Genomic DNA, 27,491 nt, shown 5'->3' on the forward strand with positions numbered 1-27,491 from the left:
TGGCGCAGTTGTTTTGAAGGAGGAGGCCTGGGATTAAGTATCGCTTGACATGTGAACTACCATCTGCGCTGCGACACCCCTGTGAGTTTGCCGCGGCGCACTGGGGTGCAAGGAGCACAGTTTGGGAAACGCCATTTGTAACCATTTGGGGGTTGTTATTGTGGGGGTTTGAAAATGCTGGATATGTGGGAGAGGGGATGGTTTGAGAGGGATATTTGGATTTTATGTAATTTTTACCAATGTCAACTGCCTCTAGTCTGCAATAAAAAGTGGTATCAAACATATAAAATGCGAGTGACCATACTCACCCGCAAATGCGCTGTGGAGACTTCCCTTTCTGTCCCGCTCCCGCATCAATACATAATGACGAGGGCGGGACAGAGAGGGAAACTGCACGAAGGGGAGGGAGAGAACCGCTCCCCCCCCTGAGGTCGCCGCTACCGCTCCCCCCACCCGGAGTCGCCACCACTGCCCCACCTCCACCCGGCCCGGGCCCTCTCTTTGCTATTGAACTTACATCGCCGAAAACGCAGCAGGGCAGATCAGCTGAGCTCCCGTCGGCCTTCCTTCTCTGCCTGTGTCCCGCCCTCACCGACATTACGTCACAAGAGGGCGGGACACAGGCAGAGAAGGAAGGCCGACGGCTGCTGCGTTTTCGGTGATGTAAGTTCAATAGTGAAGAGAGCGCCCAGTCCGGGTGGAGGCGGCGACTCTGGGGGGGGGGGGGACCGGTAGCGGCGACCTCGGGGGGGGGGGGAGGGAAGGAGAAATGCTGAACATGGGAGGTATCAGAAGGAGGGGGGCCTTGGAGCTGGGAGGGAGGGACAGAGGGCCTTGCAGCTGGCAGGAAAGGAGGGGGGGCCTTGGAGCTGGGAGGGAGGGACAGAAGGGGGCTTTCGAGCTGGCTGGGAGGGAGGGACGGATGGGGGCCCTTGGAGCTGGGACGGCATGCAGGGGGGCCTTGGAGCTGGGAGGGGCGGAGGGGTCCCTTGGAGCTGAGATGGGGGGAAGGAACAGAGGGGGGCCTTTGGAGCTGGGAGGGAATAGGGCCTTGGAACTGGGAGGGAGGGCAGGGGGCCTTGGAGCTGAGGGGGGAGGGACTGGGGCCTTGGAGCTGGGAGGGAGGGACGGAGGGGGCCTTGGAGCTGGCAGAGAAGGAGGGAGAGCAGGGGGCCCTGCAGCGGGGGGAGGGGGCCCTGGAAAACCCCCATACCAATTCTCGCCCGTTTTAAAGGGCTTAACGGCTAGTATCAATAAATAAATTGTACTTAAAAATGCTTCAGCACTATATAAAACCATTCCTTCAAGCTGAAGGTTGAAAGTGGAGCGAGTTTAGCAAATCTCCCGTCTCACACAGCATGCTAATCCTTCCTTCCTTCCTTTTTCACTCCTTGCCAAAATGGAAAACCTAACATCATAAACCGTGCAGGTCAGGAGTTTCTCGGTCTTAAACAATGGCTGCATAACACATATAAGAAAAAGGAACGCTGGTGCCAGCAGAGGATTTTATAATGATTAGCTATGTTATGATTTATTCCCTTCGAGTCAGAGATAGACTCTGACTAGAACAGGAGGCCTACAGTGGAAACCTCAGTTATATCCTGCGAGTCTGCTTAGAACTTAACTCTTAACAGAACTCAATCATTGAAACAGTGTCTCTAGATCCCTCTTCATTGTCATATGTCTGATCGGAACTTAACCCTTAACAGAACTCAATCATTGGAATGGTGGCTTTAGAAATTTGAAGTTCCATATCTGCTTTTTTTTTTTCTGTTGTTTGACGTTGCTACAGTCACCTGCACCGCTTGTCCCTGGGGCACCTTTTCTGCCTCCCAAGGGCTTATTTTCTGTGGATAGCAGAACCTGAAGTTACCTGTGTACCATCTAATTCAGAGATTGATAGATATGCGTTTCTGAAGCTTTGTCACACTATAAAAGATTAAGTCCTATATTTTTTTAAGGGCAGGAGGAAATTTGTTTTTACACATGTATCTTATAGCTGAACAGGCTTCCTCATAAGTCTCAAAGACCTTCTCCACTTATGAGAAAGCCTGCTCAACTATAAGCCACATGTCTAAAAACACATTTTGGTTGAGCTTCTGAAGCCTTTTCCTCCTGTCCTTAGAAAAATGTAAGACTCAATCTTTTGTAAAATAAACTTGTATAGTTAATTTATTTCATCCACAAGTTTACAGCCGATAATGTTATTAGTCTGAAGTATTAAGGCCATAAAATAATTTCAGATCTGTGTAGATAGAAGGTAATACATTACACACGAGTGGTTACAGGAAAAATTTAGTAAAAAAAATGCTTACACAAAAAATTCAGTTTAATTCCTTCAAATATCCTGTACTTCTTGGGTTCCATTGCTGCTGCTTGTGATCTTGGGCAAGTCACTTAACCCCCCCCCCCCCCCCCCCCCATTACCTCAAATACAAACTCAGGGACGGGAATACCAAGAGCATCTGAACATAGCTCACCTTGAACTACTACTGAAAAAGATGTGAGCTAAATCCAAATCCCTTTCCTCTCCCAGCTTAATTGCCCAGCGTCCCATATGTGCTTGATAAATCTGACTTGGCAGATAATTCTGCTTGTGTAAGTTAGTCAGCACTTTAATGTGATGGGAAAAGGAATGAAAACTGTTCTGGGAATCTGGGTTAGACCCCTGGATCAGACTATGGGTTATGGGGTTTATCTAACAGCAGCAGAGTACAAATACCTTTCCTTGTTCTGTGCTGCCATCATGCGTTGTTGGGGCTGAAATCTATAACTCAGAGTTGAGAGCTGGCAGTCTGTGAAGAATGTGCTGACATTTACCGTTAAAGAATGTTTGTTTTCTTAACTAAAACATTACAGCATACTGTGATTAGCCTAACCCTGTGAAGAAAAGTGGGCAGATCTGTGGGATAGTTCATGGCTGGCAAAACGTTTCCTCTGAGCATGTTTGTACAGAAAGGCGGGCACCAAAGCAACTGCAGACCGTAACCTTTTGAAGAGTATCACTGAATTCTTCTCTGCCCTGACCATCCTGTAAGCAGAAGGGATATTTTCAAACTTCTAAAAATCACTATTCAGTCTGTGTTAGACCAATGGTAATGCACATAACTGTGGGAATAGGAGTTCCAGTGGCGTAGCCAGGGGGGGTGCCAGGGGAGCGGCCACTCCCTCAAACAGAGTTCTGCCAGCTCCGGTGCCTATTTTTTTCTCAATGTGTTGCATTGAAAATGTGCGCCAGTGCCAGCGGAAGTCCGCTCTCGCTTCCCCCGCGCCGTCAACCTGTCTCCGCTTCTGAGGAGTTCCCCTTTTTTCTCCAAAACATCAATTTTATGAGCCCAAAATATATCACTTGTTAGACAATAGTATTATTTCTGAGGTCTACAATCATTTTTTAAAAAAGGGGACATGTTGGGCTGATCCAGTGATCTAGTGATAGTCATTCGTGGTTCAAGTCTTGTGCTCCCAGAGTAGGCCTTGGGAGGGGGGGGGGACGACTCATAGTCATTATATGATGGTTATACCTAGTGGCTAGGTTTAGGTCTATGATTGCAGGGTATTTATTTAACAATATTTTTATCCTGGCAATCACTATTGGTTTAAGGTGGGTTCCATAAAACCTATGAAATAAAAATATTAAACCAAATAGCATAAGATACAAAATACTTTACTTACAAGTATACTGTACAACACTTTCAAATATCTAAATCCATAACTCAGTTCAGTTCTCTAGACTTATATCATAGGCCCAGCCTAAAATTCCAGTACACTAACTCACCAAGAAGAGCTATTTTTGACTGTCTGCTTGGGCACCCAATATCCCCCTCTCTTTAAAAACTAGACTGGAGGGGAGAGCTTTCAAGATGGCTGCCATGGCATGATGTTCAGCCGGTTGCTCCTGCCTTTTTCCAAATTTCCCTTCATACATTATTTTTGAGGACCCCGAGATAGTGAAGCACAGGGGGAAAGTTAAGGTGACCTTACCAACTACCCCTCTGAAGACCCAGATGGTGATGACTGAATATGCGGCTGTACAGCAGTGAGGGAGTGTGGCCAGAGGCCTCTTTGCTGAGTGGAGTAAAGGAGATTGCTCTGTTCTTGAGTCAGTGACTAGCTCTCCAGTGCCAGGTGGGGTGCCTGCTCGGACGCTGGAAGAGAAAGAGGACACTGACCTGCCCGAGGTAAACTTTAGTGGTGAGATGTTAAAAGCAGGTGCAGTGAAGATGCCCCTCAGTCCACTGGAGTCTGGCAGTGGAACTACTAAGGTTTCTGCCCCAGTCAGTGCTGTGGATTCGACATTGGTGGGATTCCTTGATGCAGTGGGGATACAAGGAACCATGTCATTGCTGGTGACTTTGGAAACAATTTGGAAGGCAATCGTAAGACTGGATGCTAATGTGAGTAAAAATTTAAAACACGTAGAGTATGATCTGGCCACGTTATCAAATAAGCTGACAAATGTTGAGAAGAGTTCAGTAGAAGGGGCACAAAAAATGGAGCTACTGGAAAAGAAAGATCAAGAAACACAATCCTTGCAAACCAGAGTTATTTGGGACTGTATGGTGTTACATCAAAAGGTGGAGCAAGTGGAAAATGAAATGAGGAAATTTAATTTGAGATTCCTGAATTTTCCAAGAACCCCAGTCATGTCACCTAAGGAACTCTTTCAGAAATATCTGACTGATGTTCTTAAATTACCAGCTCAGGCAATAACACCTTTGAGCCGAATTTATTACTTGCCATCTAAAAAGCACATTACTACTGAACAGTCTCCACATGGGGAACAGCCACCAATACCACTGGATAGTTTAAATATATCTGTTCTCCTAGAAATATCTGTGGAGCATGTGGATAGTCAGGGTGACTCTGCGTGTAACTTTCGCTTTTGAAATGGATAGAATCATTTTCTAGAATGTGCTGAGCAGTTCTACGAGGGTTTCCTCATAAGGAGTCGGAACCAAGATGGCATCCTGAAGGAAGAATGTGGTGAGTAGTGCTCTCAGGGTGCCTGTTAATAAAGCACACTCACGTTTTTAGCACATGCTAAAATTGTGGGCTCGCTAAACATTGTAGACGCCCATAGGAATGCATTGACGTCTCTAACATTTAGTGTGCCCAAAATTTTATCGCGCACCAAAAACGAGTGTGAGCCTTAGTTAAAGACCCTCCTAGTGTTCCTTTTTAATGGGGGAAAAAAACATAGGGGGAAAGTTCAGGACTTCACCTCAGAGTCCCAGCAAGCTTCTCTCTATAGGCAGACAACTATTCCAGAGATTCTCACTATTTTGACTGGGATCCCATGGTCCAGCTCCACTGGGGCGTTAAAAGCAGCATTCTTGAGGGAGCTCAATATGATGCTGAGCCCTATGCCATGGGTAGCTCCGTCTCCTCCGTTGATGGCATCTTCGAAGGGGGGTTTGCATATAGAGGCATCGCAAGTCAGCTCCCCAACTGCAGAGAGGAATTCCAGTCCAGTTGGAGAGAGACCGGGGAGTTTGAATGCTGTCAATGAGAAGGTTTAAATAAGAACATAAGCGTTGCCATAATGAGACAGACCGAAGGTCCATCAAGCCTAGTATCCTGTTTCCAACAGTGGCCAATCCAGGTCACAAGTACCTGACAAGATTCCAAAACAGTACAACAGATTTTATGCAACTTATCCTAGAAATAAGCAGTGGATTTTCCCCAAGTCCATCGTAATAATGGCTTATGGACTTTTCTTTTAGGAAATTATCCAAACCTTTTTTAAACCCTGCTAATCTAACTGCTTTTGCCACATTCTCTGGCAGCGTATTCCAGAGTTTAATTACACGTTGAGTGAAGATATATTTTCTCCAGTTTGTTTTAAATTTAAGAGGTTAGGACTCTTCAGCTTGGAAAAGAGATGGTCGAGGGGGGAATAAGATAGAGGTCTAAAAAATACTGAGTGATGCAGAATGGGTAAAAGTAAATCAATTTTTTACCCTTTCAAAAAGTACAAAAACTATGGGACACTCACAGAAGTTACATGGTACTACTTTTAAAACAAACAAGAGGAAATATTTTTTTCACTCAACGAATAGTTAAGCTCTGGAACTCTTTGCCAGAGGATGTGGTATCAGCAATTATTGTATCTGGATTTAAAAAAAGGTTTGGACAAGTTCCTGGAGGAAATATCCATAGTCTGCTATTGAGATAGACATGGGGAAAACCACTGCTTGTTCCTGGGATCAATAGCATGAATCTTGCTACTATTTGGGATTCTGTCAGGTTCTTGTGGCCTGAATTGGCCGCTGTTGGAAGCAGGATACTGGGCAAGGTGGACCATTGTTCTGACCCAATATGGCTCTTCTTATGTTCTTATGTGTGCACTCTTTCCTGATAGGATGCACATGTGCAATGGTTCATGCATGTGTGATAGTTTGTGTATGTGCCCTAGGGGGGAAAGAGAGTGCATAGATGTAAAAAGGACACACTTTTACCAAAGGACTACTTTCATTTCAAAGGATAGCCCATCCCTATTTATTACCTGCTGTATCCTCTTAGTTTTCCTCAGCAGTCAGAGCCACTTGTGGGTGATTTAAATGCATTCATATTCCGATGGGAGGCCCAACACACTTGTTTGCCTAGGGCCTACCAAAGGTTAATCCTGCCCTGGAGCAGGGAGCATGTTCCAAGGCTAAAGAACTGCATGGAGGATTAGTGAAACCATTAGGAATGTACTTAAATCACAGGGAGGAGTGACTCTGTGGAATGATCTGCCAGCCACAAGAAGCTGTGACAGCAAGTTGAGTAAATGCATGAAACATGTGTTTAAAGGGGTAATATAAGGCATCACACAGGCAGGGGTATCATTTTATAGGTACATAACATGCCCGAGACTGGTCAGGGAATAAATGCATCTGTTACATGTGTTTTTTTCATTCAGCTATTCATACTGCCCCAGTCACGGATGGGCAGATCAATAAAGGTATGTTGTCATTTTATTTTCCAGGATTCACTAAACATATATGATGGTGATTGGACTGGGAATTTGGTTGTATGTTTTACAGAGAAAAGTCTTTTTTTTTTCATTTTAATTATTTTCATTAAAAATAGACCAGAATTATTTAAGCTTAAGTGCAAGCCTAGATACTAACAAGAGTTGTTACTAAAAGGCCTGATATACAAAAAGAAAAAAAAAGAGAAGCCATGGCCCTAAGGGATATGTTTACTATGGCGCGTTAGTGTTTTTAACGTGACTTTAAAGTTAGGGTGCATTAAACGCAGTGCGTTTTTTCTTGCTAAAAAGGTGCCAGTACTCAAATGCCTGACCACCCTTCAGGGGTTGGGTAATCACTGAGGGACCCACCCCACAATAGCCAGGCCCCCTGCAACCAGTCACAGAATCTATGACAAGGCAGAATTGAACACAATATTCGAGCTCTTACATTTTCCCCCATCCTAAATCCACCACTGTTGTCACCCACTCTTTTACATTTAGGGTTTAGTGAAATTTTGAATATAAATTTAGACACTCAACTCTAGTAAATTTTCAAAAGGGCCTATTTAGGAACATAACTCTCAAACGGGGTATTTTACTAAAGGTTAGCACATTTTATCTACCACAGAATCCATTTTATCCCTATGGGCCCTGCTGCAGATAACAAGCGCTAATCTTTAGTAAAAGTCTCTTACAGTTAGGAGCATAAATCATACATAGTAATGTAACATAGTAGATGACGGCAGAAAAAGACCTGCACAGTCCATCCAGTCTGCCCAACAAAATAAACTCATATGTGCTACTTTTTGTATATACCTGACCTTGATTTGTTTCTGTCATTTTCCTTTGAATACTGTCCCTAAGTTTTGTTGACTCCTTTGGAGAATTTTTAGTGTATGTCATTCACCACAGCACAGCTCAGAAAACATTCTCTAGTTTGAACAATTACCAACAATTGCCAACAAAACTCCAACTGAGTAGTGGGTCTATGTGTGTGTAGAGGGGGGAGGGGATTTCCTTGGATCTTTGCAACTCTCCTCTTGGAAAACTGAGAGTGAGACCCTCTGAAAAAGAAAATGTTTTACAGTATTGATTTAAAGAGGACATATATGACTTGCATGGTTAGCTATAGAATTTTTTGAAAAGGTGTGTTTTGAGTTCTTTTCTGAACTGAAAATAGTTATAGAAGCTTCTTATGGCTTTTGGTATCGAGTTCCTCCATTTTGATCTCAGGTAGCTGAATCCTGCTATGTAGATGGTTCTGTACGTTTTGTTTCTGCAGTTGGGTAGGTGAAGAAGTAGGTAGCTTCTGGTTTCGGGGCTTGCATTTCTTGGTGATAGTTCTATCATGTCTTGCATTATACAGGTGCCATTCCGAATAGTATTTTGAAAATGAGGGTGCTGGCTTTGAAGATTAGTCTTGCTTTGATTGGCAGCCAGTGTAGTGATTCAAGTAGTGGGGTAGCTTTTTCATATTTTGAAAATCAGTCTGGCTGCTGAGTTTTGGATGGTTTGTAGTGATTTTAGTGTGCTTTCCTTACACCCTATGTACACCTCATTGCAGTAGTCTAATTGTGTTAGTATTGTTGATTGTACCATTATCCGGAATGATTGTTTGGGGAAAATAGTCTCTTATCCTTCCTTGTTTACAAAGTGTTCTGAAGCATTTTAATGTTATTGCTGATATTTGATTGTTTGTCTAGAATAATTCCCAGTATTTTCACAGTTGTATTTTCAATTTGGTATGTTTGATTGTTGATTGTAAAATTTTGGTGAGCTGTGGTGTTGTGCGGGCTGGATAGAACCAGGAATTTGTTTTTTTTCTCTGTTTAGTTTGAGTTTGAAAGTTGTTGCCCAGTTTTCCATAAGGTCCAGGCCTGTTTTAACTTTGTCCAGTATTTCTGTGATGCTGTTGTTTAATGATATGTAAATGATGATATCATCTGTGTATATGAAAGGGTCGAAGCCCATTACCTCCATTTTTTTTGCCGAGCAATGCCATCATTACATTGAACAGTATTGGTGATATTGGAGATCCCTGTGAAGTGGAGGAGTAGCCTAGTGATTAGTGCAGTGGACTTTGATCTTGGGAAATTGAGTTCAATTCCCACTGTTGCTCCTTGTGACTCTGGGCAAGTCACTTAACCCTCCATTGCCCCTGGTACAAATAAGTATCTGAATATACTATGTAAACTGCTTTGAATGTAGTTGCAAAAACCACAGAAAGGTGGTATATCAAGTCCCATTTCCCTTTCCCTCCCTTACCCTACATTCTGGGGTCCAAAAAGCTGATATCTGGTTTGCCATCTTTACAATGTAGGATCTGGTCCTTAGGAATCCATTGAACCATGCTGCCACTGCGCCATATATTTCCATGTTGTCGAATAGGGTCATTAGAGAATACACCTAGGCATATTTTTTTTCTTCGCAGATTTTTCAGGTGCCATATACAGAATCTAGCCCTAAATGCAAAAATGGTGTACCTTATTATAGAATTAAGAAGCACATGCCATAAACACACAGCCCAGGTGAGACAGCTCTCTCCTCTGGAACACTGCTTACGGCTCTGCCACTGCAGTTCAGGCCTGACATGATGACCGGAAGCATTGAAAATAAGGAAGGCATGATTGGGAAAGGATGAGGGTTATCTAGGCTGCACACTATTAGTTTTAAGCTGTTCTGTTTATCTTTGAAGCAAGTTGCAGAAATATATTTCTCAGCAGGAATTTTGTTCTTCACAGAAAAAAATCTTTTGCAACTTCCTAGCCTTAGTGTTATGAAACTTTCATCTACTAGGAAGCGTGCATTCTCTTATGCCGGTCCCTCTCTTTGGAATTCTTTGCCTGAGGAACTTCAAAATGCTTCTTCATATTACTGTGTTTTGTAAGCTTTTAAAGACTTGGATGTTTCATCCAGATTTTAGGTCACTAGTTACAGATACTATTTGCTGGGTACTGTTGATTTACAACATTTGTTTTGTAGTTGTTATTTTATAAATAAATAAATAATAAAATAATTTAACCTGTAAGCGGGAAGAATGCCTAAACAGCAGAACCATCAATAAATTGATCACTAATTTGAAACACCAAATAAGCTGCATTAAAACAATATTTGAGCTTGTATAGGGAGCCAATGCAATTTTACCAAAAAAGGTGAAACACTATCAAACTTCCTGATCCTATAAATCAACCGAGCTGAAGTATTCTGAATAAGCTGGAGTTTGTTTAATAACTTAGTAGACAAACCCAGAAAAAGAACATTACAGTAATCAATCTGAGATGATAGCACCATCTGAACTAGCAAGGCAAAGGTTGTTTGATCAAAATATGATCGAATAAGATGCAATTGTCTCAATTTGAAAAAATGTTGGGGTTTTTTTCGCCAAAGATGATTTACTTGAGGTTCCTGGGACAATGATGAATCCAAGATAATTCCTAGAACTCTCAATTTATCTTCTACTGGTAGAAATTTACCAGGGGATAGTGAAATAATTTTAAGTAGTCTACACTTGGATTCTTAAACCAAAGAATTTTGGTCTTATTAGCATTCAACTTCAACATACTATTCAAAGCGCAAAGCTGGATCCTATCCATACAAAAGATAATCTATTGAAAATGTCACCCAGGTCATCAAAAACAGTATATTGTCTGCATAAGAAAATAAATATTCATCTATATTCAATTTAATAGATACCAAGGTAGATATTAAAAAATTAAAAATTAAACTGCAGTTTAGCAAACAGGCCCCAAGTGTCCCAAAGCCAGGTTAAGAGTAACCCTAACTCTTCATATAAACCCCACCTTTAAAAAAAAATTTCTCATGGGCACCTACTTCAATTGATGTATCAAAAACACTTTAAATATGTACCCTATCACTTATTGATCCTTAATGCAAGTACCACTCTGTATTTCTCATACCGGAATTGGCGATCGCCATCACGGTATTATGTAAGCCACATTGAGCCTGCAAATAGGTGGGAAAATGTGGGATACAAATGCAACAAATATATATATATATATATATATATATATTTTTTTTTTTTTTTTTAATTTGTGAACCGATTTGACAATATGGTATAAGGCTATACATAAATGAATAAATCCAATCCAATTGAATCCACTCCTCACTACTGCTGCTATTGCTACTTGTGTGTGAGGGGAGAGGCTTCACTTAGTCTGAGACATTTGTCTGATTAATAGCTGCAGGGAGTTCCAAGCCCTGCTTGCATCTAATATGCTAGAGTGGAGGACTAATCTACTGCTTTCCACTGCTAATATAATTTGGGTACCTCTCTTAGGCTCTTAATTAGGCTTATTATAGGCTATGGAATAAGGAGTGACATCTCTTCTTCCAGCCATTTCCTAGAGCTCAGAGTTGAACAGCAGAAGTAAATCGATTGCAGTGAACGAATTTACTGCTTCTTCTGTGTGTGCACATGTAGTAGGAATATTGAGAAAGGAGCAGCCATTGAGGTGATCAAAATTGTTTGAAGAAGTTTAGAGCAGCAGAGGGCTGTGAGAAGGGGTGGGGAAAACATTTACTGTGTGTCAAATGCATTGTAGACATGATATCCATTAGTGCATTCCCATGACCATACCCATTTTCAACACCATTCACACTAACTGTTAAGTATGCAAATTATTATGTGCCAGCATATCTATCTGCATGTTCCATCTTTGCTTATACCCTAGTCTCTCTATGAAAATGTTTCATTCCGTATTGTGTTGATGTTGTAATGTAACATGCTATGCTACATTTTGAATTGTTGTTTGAATATTTTTACTGCTTGTGTTTGACTTATTCTTGCTGTACACCGCCTTGAATGAATTCCTTCAAAAATGCGGTCAATAAATCCTAATAAATAAATAAATTGTAGAGAGAGGTTAGGAGAGGCTACCTTTATTCGGGATTCATGCTGGCTGGAATAGCAGGGGTGGAAGTCTAGGCTGAGTGTGAAGCGGTGAGAGTTGGTGCCAAAATACAGAACAGCAATGACCACTAGCTCCATGGCTGTTATGACATGCCTTCTATGATGATGCCACGGGGCAGTTGTGGAGTTACAGCGTTGGTGGGCCAAAAGGTCTATTATTGTAATGACAGTTTGCTGGTTGAGGTGCAGAAAAATGATCTGATAGGCCAGTTTTGGTCTGCAGGCTATAGTTTGCCCACCATAAGTCTTAAGCATGGTTCCTCTCACCCTGGAGACATATGTGAACATCTCTGGGAAAAGGTGACTAAAGTTACCAGAAACAAAAAATGAGGTTTTAATGAATTCTGTTGGAGCAAACAATCCAACAGTCTAAACCCCATCTTTTTATGTGAAAAAAATTAAAAAGTTACATAAGTTCAAACATTTTACTTTTTCAGACTGTTTATGGACCTATAACATGAAAAACTGGCCACAGGTAACATTTTGGATCTGCTGCTGTGGAGGGGCATAATCGAATGGCGCCGGCCATCTATATGGTCGGCCATCTCTATGGCCGGCGCCGTTAAGAGGTCTCAGAAACCGTATTATCAAAACAAGATGGCCGGCAATCTTTCATTTCGATAATACGGTTGGGGCCGGCCAAATGTCAGACATGGCCGGGTTTGAGATGGTCGGCATCGGTTTTTGCCGATAATGGAAACTGATGCCGGCCATCTCAAACCCGGCCAAATCCAAGGCATTTGGTCATGGGAGGAGCCAGCATTTATAGTGCACTGGTCCCCCTCACATGCCAGGACACCAACCAGGCACCCTAGGGGGCACTGCAGTGGACTTCAAAAATAGCTCCCAGATGCATACCTCCCTTACCTCGTGTGCTGAGCCCCCCAAATCCTGCCCAAAACCCACTACCCACAACTGTACACCATTACCATAGCCCTTATGGGTGAAGGGGGCACCTAGATGTGGGTACAGTGGGTTTGTGGTGGGTTTGGAGGGCTCCCATTTACCACCACAAGTGTAACAGGTGGGGGGGATGGGCCTGGGCTCACCTGCCTGAAGTAACATAACATAGTAACATAGTAGATGATGGCAGAAAAAGACCTGCACGGTCCATCCAGTCTGCCCAACAAGACAAACTCATATGTGCTACTTTTTGTGTATATTTTACCTTGATTTGTAACTGTCATTTTCAGGGCACAGACCGTACAAGTCTGGCCAGCACTATCCCTGCCTCCCAACCACCAGCCCCGCCTCCCACCACCGGCTCTGGCACAGACCGTATAAGTCTGCCCAGCACTATCCCCGCCTCCCACCACCGGCTCTGGCACAGACCCCACTAAAAACTGCTCCAGGGACCTGCATACTGCTGTCATGGAGCTGGGTATGACATTTCAGGCTGGCATAAAGGCTGGGAAAAAAAACATTTTTAATTTTTTGGGGGGGTGGGAGGGGGTTGGTGACCACTGGGGGAGTAAGGGGAGGTGATCCCCGATTCCCTCCCATGGTCATCTGATCATTTGGGGCACTTTTTGGAGGCTTGGTCCTAAAAATAAATGGACCAAGTGAAGCCGGCCAAGTGCTCGTCAGAGCCGGCCTTCTTTTTTCCATTATCATCCATCTCTTAACCACGCCCCCGTCCCGCCTTCGGTACACTGTCGACATGCCCCCTTGAATTTTCGCCGGCTCCGCGATGGGAAGCAGTTGAAGCCGGCCAAAATCAGCCTTTGATTATACCGATTTGGCCAGGTTTAGGAGATGGCCGGCCATCTCCCGATTTGTGTCAGAAGATGGCCGGCCTTCTCGTTCGAAAATAAGCAGCTTAGTCACCTTTTCTCCGAGATGGTCACATACGTGCTGAGCTTCCCTGCTTGCTAGGGTTATTTCAATCTGTCTTTTTAAAGCACATAATAAAAGTATGTCGTACTCTGCACCTTAGAATTGGTGCCTACAGTTTACCTTTCATGTTTCTCCTCTTTGTCTCTGAAACTTGTTCTTTAAACCTGTGCAAAGTGCCATTTGTTAACAAGAATTAAAAGTATCCTCTTTTCAAGTTTCTCCCTCTAGGGTTTTCCTATCCATATTCTATTGCTAATACTGACCTCTGTTTATTTTCTTTTCCTTAGATCTTCCTAGAAGTGTCAGCCTTTCTGAGAAGGAGCTAAGAGAAGCCAAAGTCAGAAGTCAAAAAATTGCTGCTCAGTTAACTACCCCGCCAAGCACCAGCTCAAGAGGGGTGCAGCTTTTTAACAGGCGCAAACAAAGAGTGAACAGCCTCACCTCAGAAGGATACAGAACAAGTGCACCTGAAGTGATCGCAAGGGATAAAGAAGGAGTCCTTCACCATGACAAGGAAGACAGCTTGAAACGCACCTCATTAGACAAAGCACTGTTGAAAACATTATTGAATTCAGAAAATCCTGGACTACAGCCAGTTGAGGACAACATGGAGGAAAATATGGCAGAAAGAGAGAATTTTAGCAAGAAAGAGCATCTTCAAGATAATGAGGATAAAGGTGAAGAGATTCTCTCTAAGAAACATATAATACAATCCAACCAGGAGTCTTTTATTGAAGAAGTAAAAAATATCCCTGTAAGTATTTATGTAAAGGACAACATAGCAAAGACTTCAACAAATGCAACATTTGATAATAAGACATGTGATCAGGAAACCACGCCATTTGTTAACAAAGAACAGAACGGAGTGCCGAAAAAACAATATTGTGAAGTTCATTTAACCTTGGCTAAGCCTGTTTCAGTAGCAAATAGATCAGCAAAGCCTTTTGGAATGCAATCTCCAGCAAAGATAAAACTTTCAACAGATAGAAGTCCTGTGATAGATCTTCCTCCACCACCCACTTATGCAGAGACTTTGTCCAGTCCTCCTCCAGTAAGTTCAGTAAAATCACCTCCTTCTTATTCTGTTTTGTATCCAACACCAACAAAACAAAAGCCTCATGTTCCTCACATTTCTAGCTATGGAGAAAAGAAATCAATGCCCATGCAAAAATCGGGGATCCTGGAGGATTCCCTGTCACGTCGATCAAACAAGAAGTCCATGTTCACCTTCGTTGAGAAGCCAAAGCTATCTCCAAATCCAGAGCTCTTATCTTTAGTTCACAACACAGATGAAAAACGGAAGCAGAGAGATCACGGAGAAGCAATTCCTGAGGAAGAGCCTTTTGCTCTTGGAGCTGAAGCATCCAATTTTCTGAATGACGGTGATGGGACTAACCCTGCATCTGCTGATACTGTGCCAGAGTGGTCTTCATGTCTGAAATCTCCAAGTTTCCAGGCTAAGCCTCCACCAAAACCTAATCAAACACTTTCAGAAGCTAAAGGAAAAGGAGCTGAATTATTTGCTAGGAGGCAATCGAGGATGGAAAGGTTTGTCATTGAGTCCCCAGCACATCATGACTCTGCAAGGTCTCCTTCTCCCACCATGTCACTGCCTCCTTCTTGGAAGTATGCCTCAAATGCTCATATGCCTCCTGTTGCATTCAGCCACCTGCCCAAGAAACTATCAAGATCTCCGAAGCAACTACCTGCACATCCCATTACCAATAGCACAACAGAAAGTGAGCATTCTCAAAAGGAATTAGAAATCTTGAAGCATCAACCATATCAACTTCAGCCTTCTCAGTTTGTCCTCTCTCCTTCCAAAGATCCAGTCAGGTTTTTGACTAAAGCTGCACCTCCTCCCAAACCCACACTTCCCAATTCATATCGTTTTACAAGACAGAGCTCTTGCCCTTCATCTCCTGTACCCCATTCGTCTGTTGTTCGTTCTCCATTTAGGTCAGATAGACCTTCATCCAATCCTTTATCTCCATCCTATGGTAGTAATGCTGTAATTATAACCCAGGACACCCGAACAAGTCTTGGAGGAGTACATGAAGCCACTGAAGTTCCAGTAGCATCTCCTGTTCCTTTCTCACTGACTAGAGTGATGTCACCAAGAGCTAAGAGAGTTATCCAGGCTCCAAGACCTTCTTTTTCCACCAAGCAAGCAGGAATTGAATGCCAGGTGTGGAAGCCTTCTTTTTACTACAAGTAATCATAGTTTACAAATGTGTGGTTTTAATTTAGGCTCATCTAGCTGAAACCATTTTTGATGGGTCATTGAAACAGTACAAGCTTGAAGTTCTTGAGTATGATCGTTCTATATTTGTGATAGCGGATCTATAATGCCAGCTTTCTCGGTCATAATCCTGACCAATAGTGAGTGGGTGAGGAGCGTTTCTGTCTCCAATTTGTCACATTTCCATTAGAAAGGATTGCTACTGAAGAAGTGCCCTCCTTTTTAAAGTCCATGAAGACTATGCAGTAAGATTAGGTGCGATATGTTCAGCAAATCCTGCATAACCAAAAGCTTTTATACATGTCATACAGACATAGTTTCCAAGGGTGAAGCCCCTTTATATGGATGCAACACTACACAATAAGAACAGAACAAACTGATGAGACAAGATGAGATCTTTCTGTAGCCCAAAAACTTCAAGAACCTTTTTCTTTCCTTCTGCTCAGCTACGTGATCTTTGTGAGAACTGCCTTTTTGATTTTTTTTGATCCTTTTGACTTTCTCTCCACTTTGCTTATTGCTTTAAGTTCTCTTTCCACTGTCTGTAAATCACCAGAGATCTGCATGACTTTCATTTGCCTTTCTGCTGATCTGGAAAACATCCATGATGCTGATTATTTATAGCCATATACTGAAATGCCATTCTGTTGTCCCACTCCTTCTGTTTCTCCTCTCTTTCCTGACCCTTTCTGTTTACAGCTTAAATCTAACCAGTTTAGACAATGACACAGGCTAAACTTAATCTGGTAGGACTGATATACAGTAGTAATGTCAGTTCACTGCACATTTTTTCATGACACGGTTTATTGACAGAGTCACTAATGAAAGGGGAAAGCGATTTCTGATCTGGTTCACACCTTTTTCAGTAGTAGGTCAAGGCAAGTTAATTCAGTTTCACATGCTGGAAATCATTGTTGGTTTCCACAACTGATTTTAATCTATCCCCCTCATTCTTTAGCAGGGCCCGATATTCAGCCAGCGGCAATCGTTGTTTTGCTGACCGCTGCCGGCATTATGCCCACAAATTCAATTCTGGGTCATGTCTGGGCTCCGGAATTGAATTTCTGGGTGTACGGAAGTGACAGAAACATAGCTGGTTAAGTGTGATATTCAGCACTTAGGCCCCTTTACCAAGCTGTGGCAAAAGGGGGCCAGCGCTGGCATAGATGTGTGGTTTACACGAGCACCGAGGCCCCCTTTTACCACAGCTGGTAAAAGGGAAGTTTCACCGTTTTTCCATGAAATGGCCATGTGGCAAGTAAAGCACTTGCCATTTGGCCATTTTGGGGGGAAGCCCTTACTGCCACCCATTGAGGTGGCACTAAGGGCTCCTGCGTTAACCCGGGAAATTAATTAATTAATTAAAAAAAATTAAATTTAAATTTAATTAATAAAAGAAATACATTTTTGTAGTGCCGGAAATGACGGTAGCCCGGCAGAACTTCCTGTATAGTTAGCAGTAAGCCTGCATTGGGTTACTGCCACTTAGTAAGATGGAACTGCTTAAGTGTTCTTATGGGATTGGTTCCCTGCCCGTTTTATTGGGGCGCCTAAATGTTGACACTCTGTTATACAGTTGCCTTCTATGTGCTCAGAATACTATGAAACACATTCTTAGTGCTGTCAACTGACCCCTGGATTTTTATAAATGGTGCACAAATTTCTGCATGCAAAATTGCATGCACTCCCAAGATGCAACTAAACCGGCTAATGTCCCAACAATAATTGGGTGCTAACATCAATTATTGTGGTGACTTGGCAGCATCTTGCTAAGCGCTGTTCTATAAAGATCTGTGCACCAGGGGCGTAGCCGGACTACAGGTTTTGGGTGGGCCTAGGCAAGAAGTGGGTGGGCACCTTTTCAGTCTGTAGCAGACATGTGCAGAAAACAGAGCATGAGCAGGTGCCGGTATCATGGAGAGTACTGTTTTCGTTACCATCAAGGGGAAGTCTTCAGCTGGCTGAGCTTGGGATCCCCACCAGCTACCACCAAATGTGTGCTACTGTTGGGTGGGCCTGAGCCGTAAGTTGGTGGGCCCTGGCCCACCCAGGCCCACCTGTGGCTACGCCACTGCTGTGCGCAAATCTTATAGCTTGCAACTCAAAAGGGGCGTGGTAATGGGAGGGATATGAGCAGGTCAGGGGGTGTTTAGAGAAGATGTGTGAACTATTACTGAATACTGGGCATCTGCGCCTTTTAGCACCAGGATTTACACCAGGTTTCAGTTGGTGTAAATCCTCTTGCCCTAAGGGGCCCTTTTACTAAAAGGTTGGCGTACACCAATCCGGAAGTACCACAGGAGCCCAGCAGTAGTTCCCACCCCCAGCATGCGAAATTTCTAACGCTACAGGTATTTTTCAGATTTTATTGTAGTGCCGGAACTTAACTGGTGGTAAATGCTGCCCAGTTACTGCTGGGTTAGCGCAGGAACCCCTACCGCCATCTCAATGGCTGCGGTAAGATCTCCCCACCGAAATGGCCCTGGAGTTAAAAAAAAGATAAGTGCGAGCTATTTTTTGATTTAACAATTTATGTTACGAAGAAAAGTTATTGAAGAATAGTCAAAAATTTGAAAAATGAAAATAACTCAGAAAGTGAAGAACAGTTTCATGAATAAAGTTAAAATGGGGTTTGGACCAATGATTGAGACTTAACCACAATTGACACTAATGAATGAGCAATCTGCATAACATCAACAGTGGTAGTTTCTGAGGTCCTTTCCCTATAAATAAATAAAAATAACAGTATTTACTGTTTTTTTGATAAGACCTTTTGTTTTTTCATCATTCTATCAAGGATGCCAGACTTACATCTGCTGATACCTGATGTAAATACTGGCAGAGTTGGGCATGCTGAACCAGTATTCTGTAACAATGCGTGCCATTTTTCGGAATGCCTCTGACCCACCCATGCCCCTCTTATGGCCACACCCCCTTTAAGGGGTTACAGTCGATGGGATTTGAGTGCCCAGCATTATAGAATAGCATACAGCCAGGTGCACATTCAAATCCTATTTATTTATTTATTTATTGCACTTGTATCCCACATTTTCCCACCTATTTGCAGGCTCAATGTGGCTTACAAAGATCTGTTTTGGCATCGCCAATACAGGTTAAAAGATACAAATTGGTGTTATAAAGAGATCAAGGATGACAGAGAAGAACTAAGTAAACATTTAAAGAAAGATGTTGTTTAAGTTGGGGTGGGGTGGTGAAGTGTTATGGTTAAGCTACGGGTTCTCGTGGTAGGCCTTGTTGAAGAGATAGGTTTTCAACAATTGATAAACATCAACAATTGGTTGTTACCACCCAGTTATTTATAGTTGATGACTTGTTGTCAACTTAAGTTGTGCACACATCTTGAAAATAGAGTAATCATCTATTTACTGCTATATAGAAATTAGGGGTAGGCAATTAACATGTTAATAACGCTATTAATGTGTTAATATTTTAATACATTAATAGCATTTTAATGCCAGTTAATTTTTTTTAAATCCAGACCCACATCACGCCCCGCATTTACCTCGAAGGCTTGGGCTCCAGATTGCCTCTTCTTTCTCACTACCTCAAAGTCCTTTTTCTTCCCCTGTATGGCCAGGCTCTGCAACTACATGAGCTGTGCCATGCAGGAAGTTGGGGAAGTCTCGTGGTTTCAAGTTCTGTGAGACTTCCCCAGCTTCTTGCATGGCACGGTTCATGTAGCTGCAGAGCCCAGCCATGCAGGGGAAGAAAAAGAACTTTGAGGCAGCAAGAAAGAAGGGAAAATCTGGAGCCCAGGCTGTTGAGGTGAACGGGGGGATGGGGTGTCTTCATTAAAAAAATCTGGGAGGGCATGAAAGAATCTGGTTGAAGGCTGAGGAGGAGGCATGAGAGAATCTGGGTGAAGGCTGGTGAAGGGGGCATGAGAGAAAGAAATAAAGAGGGTGAGAGAGATAGAGCGAAATGGTTGCGTTCAATAGGAGAGAGCCAGTAGGAAAGAGCGAGAGAAATGCCCAAAGTGCATGCTGCGATTAATCGCGCAGTTAAAGTATTTAGTTGCACGATTAATCATGATTAACATTTTTGCCCACACCTAATAAAAATGCATTTAGATTTCACTTCAGCATCATAGAGAATGATCCTTCTTGCTTTGAATTGTTGAACCAATATATACACACACATACACACATTATCTATCTATGTAAAAAGAGAGAGAGAGAGAGATAAGCACTTTCTATCTCTCTTTCTCTTTTAGGTATATTTTGTTGTAGCACTTTATTACAGAATCGCCAGTTTTCCAGTTGTCCAATTTATAAACAAAAACCCTATAGAATAATTTAGAGTTGTGATCTTCCATATGAAGAAAGAGTGCTGATGGTGGGGCTGGAGAAGAGAGAATTCTATAATACCATATGCTTCTGCATGGCAGCTAAGATATATAGAAGTAAGCCTAATATATGCCTCTTTCTGTAAACTGATGTGATTGGGCAGTAAGGGTAATGTATTTGACATACTGCTTTTCTGGTACAACCAAAGTGGTTTACATATTATATGCAGGTACTTTCTCTACCCATAGTGGGCTCACAATCTAAGGTTTTGTACTTTGAGCAATGGAGGGTTAAGTGATTTGTTCAGGCGAGAAGGAACCACAGTGGGAACTGAACGTGGCTGTCCTGATTCTTAGCCCACTGCACTAACCATAAGGCTACTCCTGCATTGGAAAAAAAAAAGGGGTGGGGGGTTAATAAAAGAGTTCCCAACTTCTCCATAAAGGAGATTAGAAAGTGTGGAGGGTAAGAAAGCACAGTGTTTTACCTATGGAGATAGGCTCGGATTATTCTGCCCTGCAATGGCAGAAGGAAGTGAATCCATTATGGCTGGTTTGTGCAAATGTTAAAAAAAAAAAAAAATGCTTTGCTTGATTTCTCTGCAATGAACTTATCTGCCTTTCACCTCTGAAATCCTGGGCATCCTGACGGGGCTATGCAGATGTCCAGCATATATTATGATGGGATATATTTCCTAAATTTCAGCATTTTGCCTCACTATTAACCGCTAGCAGGCACCAGCCAGCCTTGAACTTGTGATTTTTATGCCTTCCAGGGAAAGTCACCTTGACTCTTGAGCATCAGCAATATCCAGCTGGTAGTTCTAACTTTGTTTCCTATTTGGCTTTTTGCTTTCAGTAATCCTTGTGTTCTGTTTTGTGTTGGAAGCATTTCTTGGAGGTACAATGACAATAAGACTTGCATTTCAATCCTATTTCTTATCGTATTCTAGTCTAGTATTCAACCCACAGAAATCCCTGTCATGGACTCTGTGATAGAATGAACCAGCCAAAGTAAAGGTACTGAAAGATTGGCTCTGTCAACAAAAAGCTGACAGAAAAACTCAGCTAAATTGTAGTGTAAACCAAAAGTATAGGGAAAAAACCCAAAATGCCAAGTTTTTACTGTCATTAAATTTCAGCTTGTTTTCATATATAAGTAGCTATCAGGCACAAACCAGTCTTGAAACCATAATCTTTTGGGTATGGGGAACAACTTCCGCTTAGGTAGAGCTAATCTTCCTCTTAAGAATTTGTTCTGGCTAACTCCTTCCCAGCTATATTTTGTATCTTAATTCCTGTTTCCTGATTGGCACAGCAAGAGGCAGCTCAGAGCAGGTCTGAGTATTTCTGCCCCACTTTTGGGCTTGTTTCAGTTGCTTCAGTGTTGTTCTTGAAAAGATGTGCTCTAAAAAAAAATTATATAAAAACGTAATGAAAACTTATAAAAAACAAGATGAAACAAAACAAAAAAGCTCACAGATGACACAGGAAACTAAACAGCATGATTTTTTTTTTTGCCTGCATATTTCTACCCTCCACAGGTAAAAGTCTACACATTTCTCAGTAAGTTGTATATGTTTATCTGCAGACTGCAGAGCCAGTCCTGGGATAGAGGATGAGGGATTAAATTATATGCATAGTTGTGATCATTCAAAACATGCACTTAATTGTGTGCCAAAAAAATTTACAGCGAGAAAGGAGATGCAAATCTCTGCACATAATTTTTTCTTGGACAATAACCAAAGCAAAACAACAGCATATTTCACCCTATGGGTAAAAAGTCTAGTGGAGTTTGCGTAAAGACATGTGTAAATTCATTGTTAACACACATAATGGCATCTAAACCTTCCAAAACTGCCTTCATTACTTGGAATAAGCTACAAGGTTTTGGTGGCACAAAAAATGAAAAGATGGGTTGCTTCAGAAAAATATACAAATGTTTTATGCATATCTAGTTCACAAACATGAACAATCAAGTATGGGATATTGGATTTTTTTTCTAGCTTAAAACTATGTACATGGGTGAAATAATTAACCAGTATAAAGTCACTGACTGAAAATTGCCTTCCCGTCACCCTGCTAGAAATACATGTGTTTGCAAAATTTAAGCCACAATAGAGGAGGTGCTTCTGGGGGCACGTTTTGGGCAGGCTTGGAAAATTACTTGTGAAGATTGGAATTTTATCCAAATTTCACCCCAATTGAGGAGGACCCATTTTTCTTTCTTTCTGTCCATCCATTCGTAGTCATAGGTTTGTTTGTGCTGGTGCAAGTGAACCTGTGTTTCAATAAGTCAGGTCCCTCCAACAGAAGAATCGTAGAGGAACATTAACACCCGTGGTGGTGCTCTCTTCAACATGCCGAAGGCAGCATTGGATGACAAAGAGGATGTGGCAGTGATGAAGAGGCCTACACTGGTGGGGAGCCCAACCCACCCAGCAGAGGAAAGAAGGAAGACTGAAGGATGGAAGAGAAATGGGGCCTGCCAGCGGGGATCCCTCCTCACTCCCAAACACACTCATCCCAACATCTATCCCCCCCTCCCCACATACACTGCTGACACCCTCATACACATAGCACACACACACACATTCCCACACAACTGTCACAATGCCCTCACATTCACCTGCACAAGTACTGCCCCACACACCTCTGCACCCCCACAATATCCCTCACTAACACACCCCCATATCTCCCTTGCACATACACTGCCCCATACCCCCACCACACTCGACACCCCCCCCCCCACGCCTTCACACACACTGGTCTCCACACACTTACCACACACAATTCCCCATACACAAACCCCCTGTACACCCTATTACACACAACCCATCCACCCACAAAACCCTCTATACATGTACTATATCCCTTACCCCCCCTTCCACACACATCTCTTCCCATGCACACACCCTCTATACACACCTCCCACATGTACACCTGCACACACTGCAAGCCCCATCACAAACATCCCAAGCCCCACACCTTCCCATACACATACCAGCCCACACCTCCACAACACAAACCAAACTCAACATACACCCCCTACACAGACACAACCACACACTCCCAACACACATACCCCTCCCTCTACCATAAACCCCCATAAATAACACCCACACAAACACCAGAGTCCCCAACACACACCCACACCCTTTTCCCACTCCTTTCCCCTAATCACTCCACACACATATCCCCCATGGACTCCCCCCATACATACATCCCCTAACCCCTATACACCCTACCACAAATACATCCACACAGAAAATAAAGAAGTACACACATGATACCACTTTACCGTGTGTCTTCACAACCAAATTCCCCCAAAAGCATGCATGCCTTTTTATCTCACTATAAGGTGAAAATCTGTAGCATAGGCATTAATATTTATGATTCATTTTGTATGTAAATGTTTATAAGAATGCCATTAACAACAATAGAATACTTCACTAATTATGTGTTCAGTGTTATCAGGACCTCTATCTTAGTAGGAAGGAAAAGCCTCATATTTATCACAGGCAAAATATGCGTTTAACATGTATCACAGGCTAAAAAACCTTCCACCTTCCAGTTTTATTATGGGGTCTTTTTACTAAGCCGCGGTAAAAAGTGGCCTGCGGTAATACGAGCACGTCTTTTGACCATGCGCTGTACCATTAATTACCGCATCTTGGGAAAAGGGCCTGTTTTTAAGGGGCCGGAAAATGGACGTGTGCTAAAATTGAAACCAGTGGGTGTCCAGTTTTGGTCTGAGACCTTACCGCCATCCATTGGCACAGCAGTAAGGGCTCACACGTGATACGCGTGGTGACCAGTTGGCGCATGCTAACTGCTGATTAACGCCGGAAATGGTAGGAAATTTTAAAATAACTTGTCCCGGCATTATGGGCGCACGCCAAATCCAAAATTACTGCCAGGGGGTGCGCTAGCCGGGTGGTAGTCTCATTTTGGTGCATGCTGCATGCACATAGAGCCTACCACGGCTTTGTAAAAGGGCTCCTAAATTTTTAAATAGTTCAGTTTTCTATATTTTGAAAACCCTCTTCAAACAGTACTTAGCTTTTGAGCAGATTGGTTGTACCTGATGGTGGAAGGTTTTTTAGCCTATGATGAATGTTAAACAGGTTAAACGTATACTTTGCTTGTGATAAATTTGAGTATCTGAGTAGGAAAGAGGGTCCTGAGAATTGTTTAAACACTGAAAGGCCCTTTTACAAAGCCATGCCAAAAAGTGGCCTGTGGTAGTGTGGGCTTGTGTATTGGAAGCGAGCTGGACCATTTCTCCATAGTGTCTGGAAAAAAGGGGGGGAGGTTGGGGGGGGGGGGAAATGGACGTGTGGCAAAATGAAAACCAGCACGCGTTTATTTACCACCTGAGCCCTTCACGCCACCCAATGACTTAGCAGTATGAGCTGACCTGTGCAGTAACCGTTCAGCGAGTGCCAACTGCTGATTACCGCCGGGAACACCCCTGTGATAGAAAATTATTTTCTACCGTGGTTTTTGCTACTGCGTCAAACTCAGAGTTACCACCAAGTACACGCGTGAGCTGAGTGGTAATGCTAATGTGACACACAATGCTACCACAGCTTAGTAAAAGGACCCCTTAAGACATTTTAAACATACTGTTTTAATTTAAAGCATAGGTAATTATGGTACTAAAAAAAAATAAGAGAAATATAAAATCTCTCTATATAAAACGCACCTCCAACATTCTAATGAAGCCTCACCTCCAAGCCGGAAACGTCTCTCTTTGTGGTGGTGTAGATATCCGGTTTGCCCATGAGTGTCTGCCCCGCCCTTGCATCACAACGTGATGACGTCGAGGGCGGAGCACTGACACTCGCCGAAAGCTTCATTACAACGCAGGAGGTGCGAGGAGGAGTGGCGAAATGGACAAGGCACAGGGGCGGAGGCGGAGCTACACACAAAAACAGAGCGTCGCGACCAATAAAACAACACGGGTACGGGCACAGGGGCAGAGGCGTAGCTTCAAACAAAAACAGAGCGTTGCGAACAACAGAAGAACTCGGGTAACAGCGTTTCACTGAAACTCGGAGGAAGCGAGGGAGAAAAGCAGCCTGAACATGGGAGGGAGGGAAGCAGGCAGTTAGTAATCCTGGAGGAGTGGCCTAGTGGTTAGAGCACTGGTCTTGCAATCCAAAGGTGGCTGGTTCAAATCTCACTGCTGCTCCTTGTGATCTTGGGCAAATCAGTTAACCCTCTATTGCCTCAGGTACAAACTTAGATTACTACTACTACTTACCATTTCTAAAGCACTACTAGACGTACGTAGCGCTGTACTACACTTGAACATGAAGAGACAGTCCCTGCTTGACAGAGTTTACAATCTAATTAGGATGGACAAACAAGAGATAAGGGAATATTAAAGTGAGGATGATAAAATAGGGGTTCTGACAAGTGAATACAGGTTAGAAGTTAAAAGCAGCATCAAAAAGGTGGGCTTTTAGCTTAGATTTGAAGACGGCCAGAGATGGAGCTTGACATACCGACTCAGGAAGTCTATTCCAGGCATATGGTGCAGCAAGATAAAAGGAATGGAGTCTGGAGTTAGGGGTGGAGGAGAAGGGTGCAGATAAGAGAGATTTACCCAGTGAACTGAGTTCCCTGGGAGGAATGTAGGGAGAGATGAGAATGGAGAGGTACTGAGGAGCTGCAGAGTGAATGCACTTATAGGTCAATAAGAGGAGTTTGAACTGTATGCGGAAACGGATAGGAAGCCAGTGAAGTGACTTGAGGAGAGGGCTAATATGAGCATAACGACAGTGGCGGAATATTAGTCGTGCAGCAGATTGTGAGCCCTCCTGGGACAGAGAAATATCCAGAGTACCTGAATGTAACTCACCTTGAGCTACTACTGAAAAAGGTGTTAGCAAAATCTAAATAAAATACATTTTAAAAATGCACACACATAGGCCTTTGTGCACCTTTGTAAAAGGACCCCTGAACACATAATTAATGAAGTATTCTATTGGTGTTGCTATTACACTTCACAACTTCCTAGCTGAGTTTTGTATAATAATAATAGCATTTACATGTATGTATGCACATAGATGTGTAAATGCCAAAATTCTGCCTGAGAACTGTTCTGTAAATACCCGCTTTCCTTATTCAGAAGGATTTTGCATGGGAGGAGCATGGGTGGGGCTACACGTGTAAATTATGAAGTACTATAATTTAGGTGCATATCTCTGGCTTTTAGCGACTAACACATCAACTCTATGGCTGGCATAAATGCAGGCGCCTAAATGTTAAGTGAACGTATACCCAGGCTATCAAGGAAAGCAGGTGCCCCTGTTCCTTTGTAGAATAAGGCCCTGTAAATGAGCTCTTTTCAACCTGTTAAATCAACACACATTGGGGAAAATTCAAGAAAGATCAGCTAAAGTTAGACGCCAAACAAGTGGGCAATAAGCACAATTTGATAACGGGAGTTTCACGCGGAACTGCCGTCACTGAATACCAGATTAAGTCTGTAGTTTGGGTGCCTAAAAATTTGGAACTGAAAAAAATAGCACTTGGCACTATTCTATGAACCACAAGTACAGTTAGGCGCAGTTATAGAATATCGCTTAGCACCAGGAACCGCGACTACATGTAGGCGCGACCATTTACACCAGTGAAAACCTGGTGGAAATCCCTGCATCTACATTAGGCACAGATTCCCCTAATTCTAAAACAACGTGCATAAATTTTAGCAATGCCCCGACCCGCCCATGTGCCTCCTATGGCCACGCCCATTTTTCAGATCCATGCACTAGAATTTATGCACACCTCTGCCTAAAAAGATGTGCATGTAAATTCTAATTATTGACAGCACTGATAATTGCTTCTTATTGCCCAATTATTGGCGCTGATTGGCTCATTATTCAATTAAGTTTCACATGCAAATTGGATAAGCACATAAGCACTGCCACGCTGAAAAAAGACCAAAGGTCCATCAAGCCCAGCACTCAGTCTCCGACAGCGGCCAATCCAGGCCCCAAGAACCTGGCAAAAAACCCAAAATTTAATAACGATCAATCGTTATTGGACTTTTCCTTCAGAAATCTGTCCAGACCCCCTTTAAACTCAGCAAGGCCTGCTGCCGTCACTACCTTCTCTGGCAATGAGTTCCAGAGTCTAACTACGCGCTGAGTAAAGAAAAACTTTCTCCGATTTGTTTTAAACCTACCACATTCTAATTTCATCTTGT

General features: G+C 42.8%; 1 protein-coding gene across 4 annotated transcripts in view; it reads left to right on the forward strand.

Annotated features, from left to right (window-relative positions):
• Positions 1–27,491, forward strand: part of SYNPO (synaptopodin) — a 147,192-nt gene that overhangs the window by 109,809 nt on the left and 9,892 nt on the right. For all 4 annotated transcript variants that reach the window (XM_030211320.1, XM_030211321.1, XM_030211319.1 and 1 more), the window contains exon 3: positions 14,012–15,912. In XM_030211320.1, coding sequence (XP_030067180.1) covers positions 14,012–15,912 — 1,901 coding nt within the window. The remainder of the gene's footprint in view (positions 1–14,011; positions 15,913–27,491) is intronic.

The sequence above is a fragment of the Microcaecilia unicolor genome, chromosome 8, assembly GCF_901765095.1.
Source record: "Microcaecilia unicolor chromosome 8, aMicUni1.1, whole genome shotgun sequence".
Lineage (NCBI taxonomy): Eukaryota > Metazoa > Chordata > Amphibia > Gymnophiona > Siphonopidae > Microcaecilia > Microcaecilia unicolor.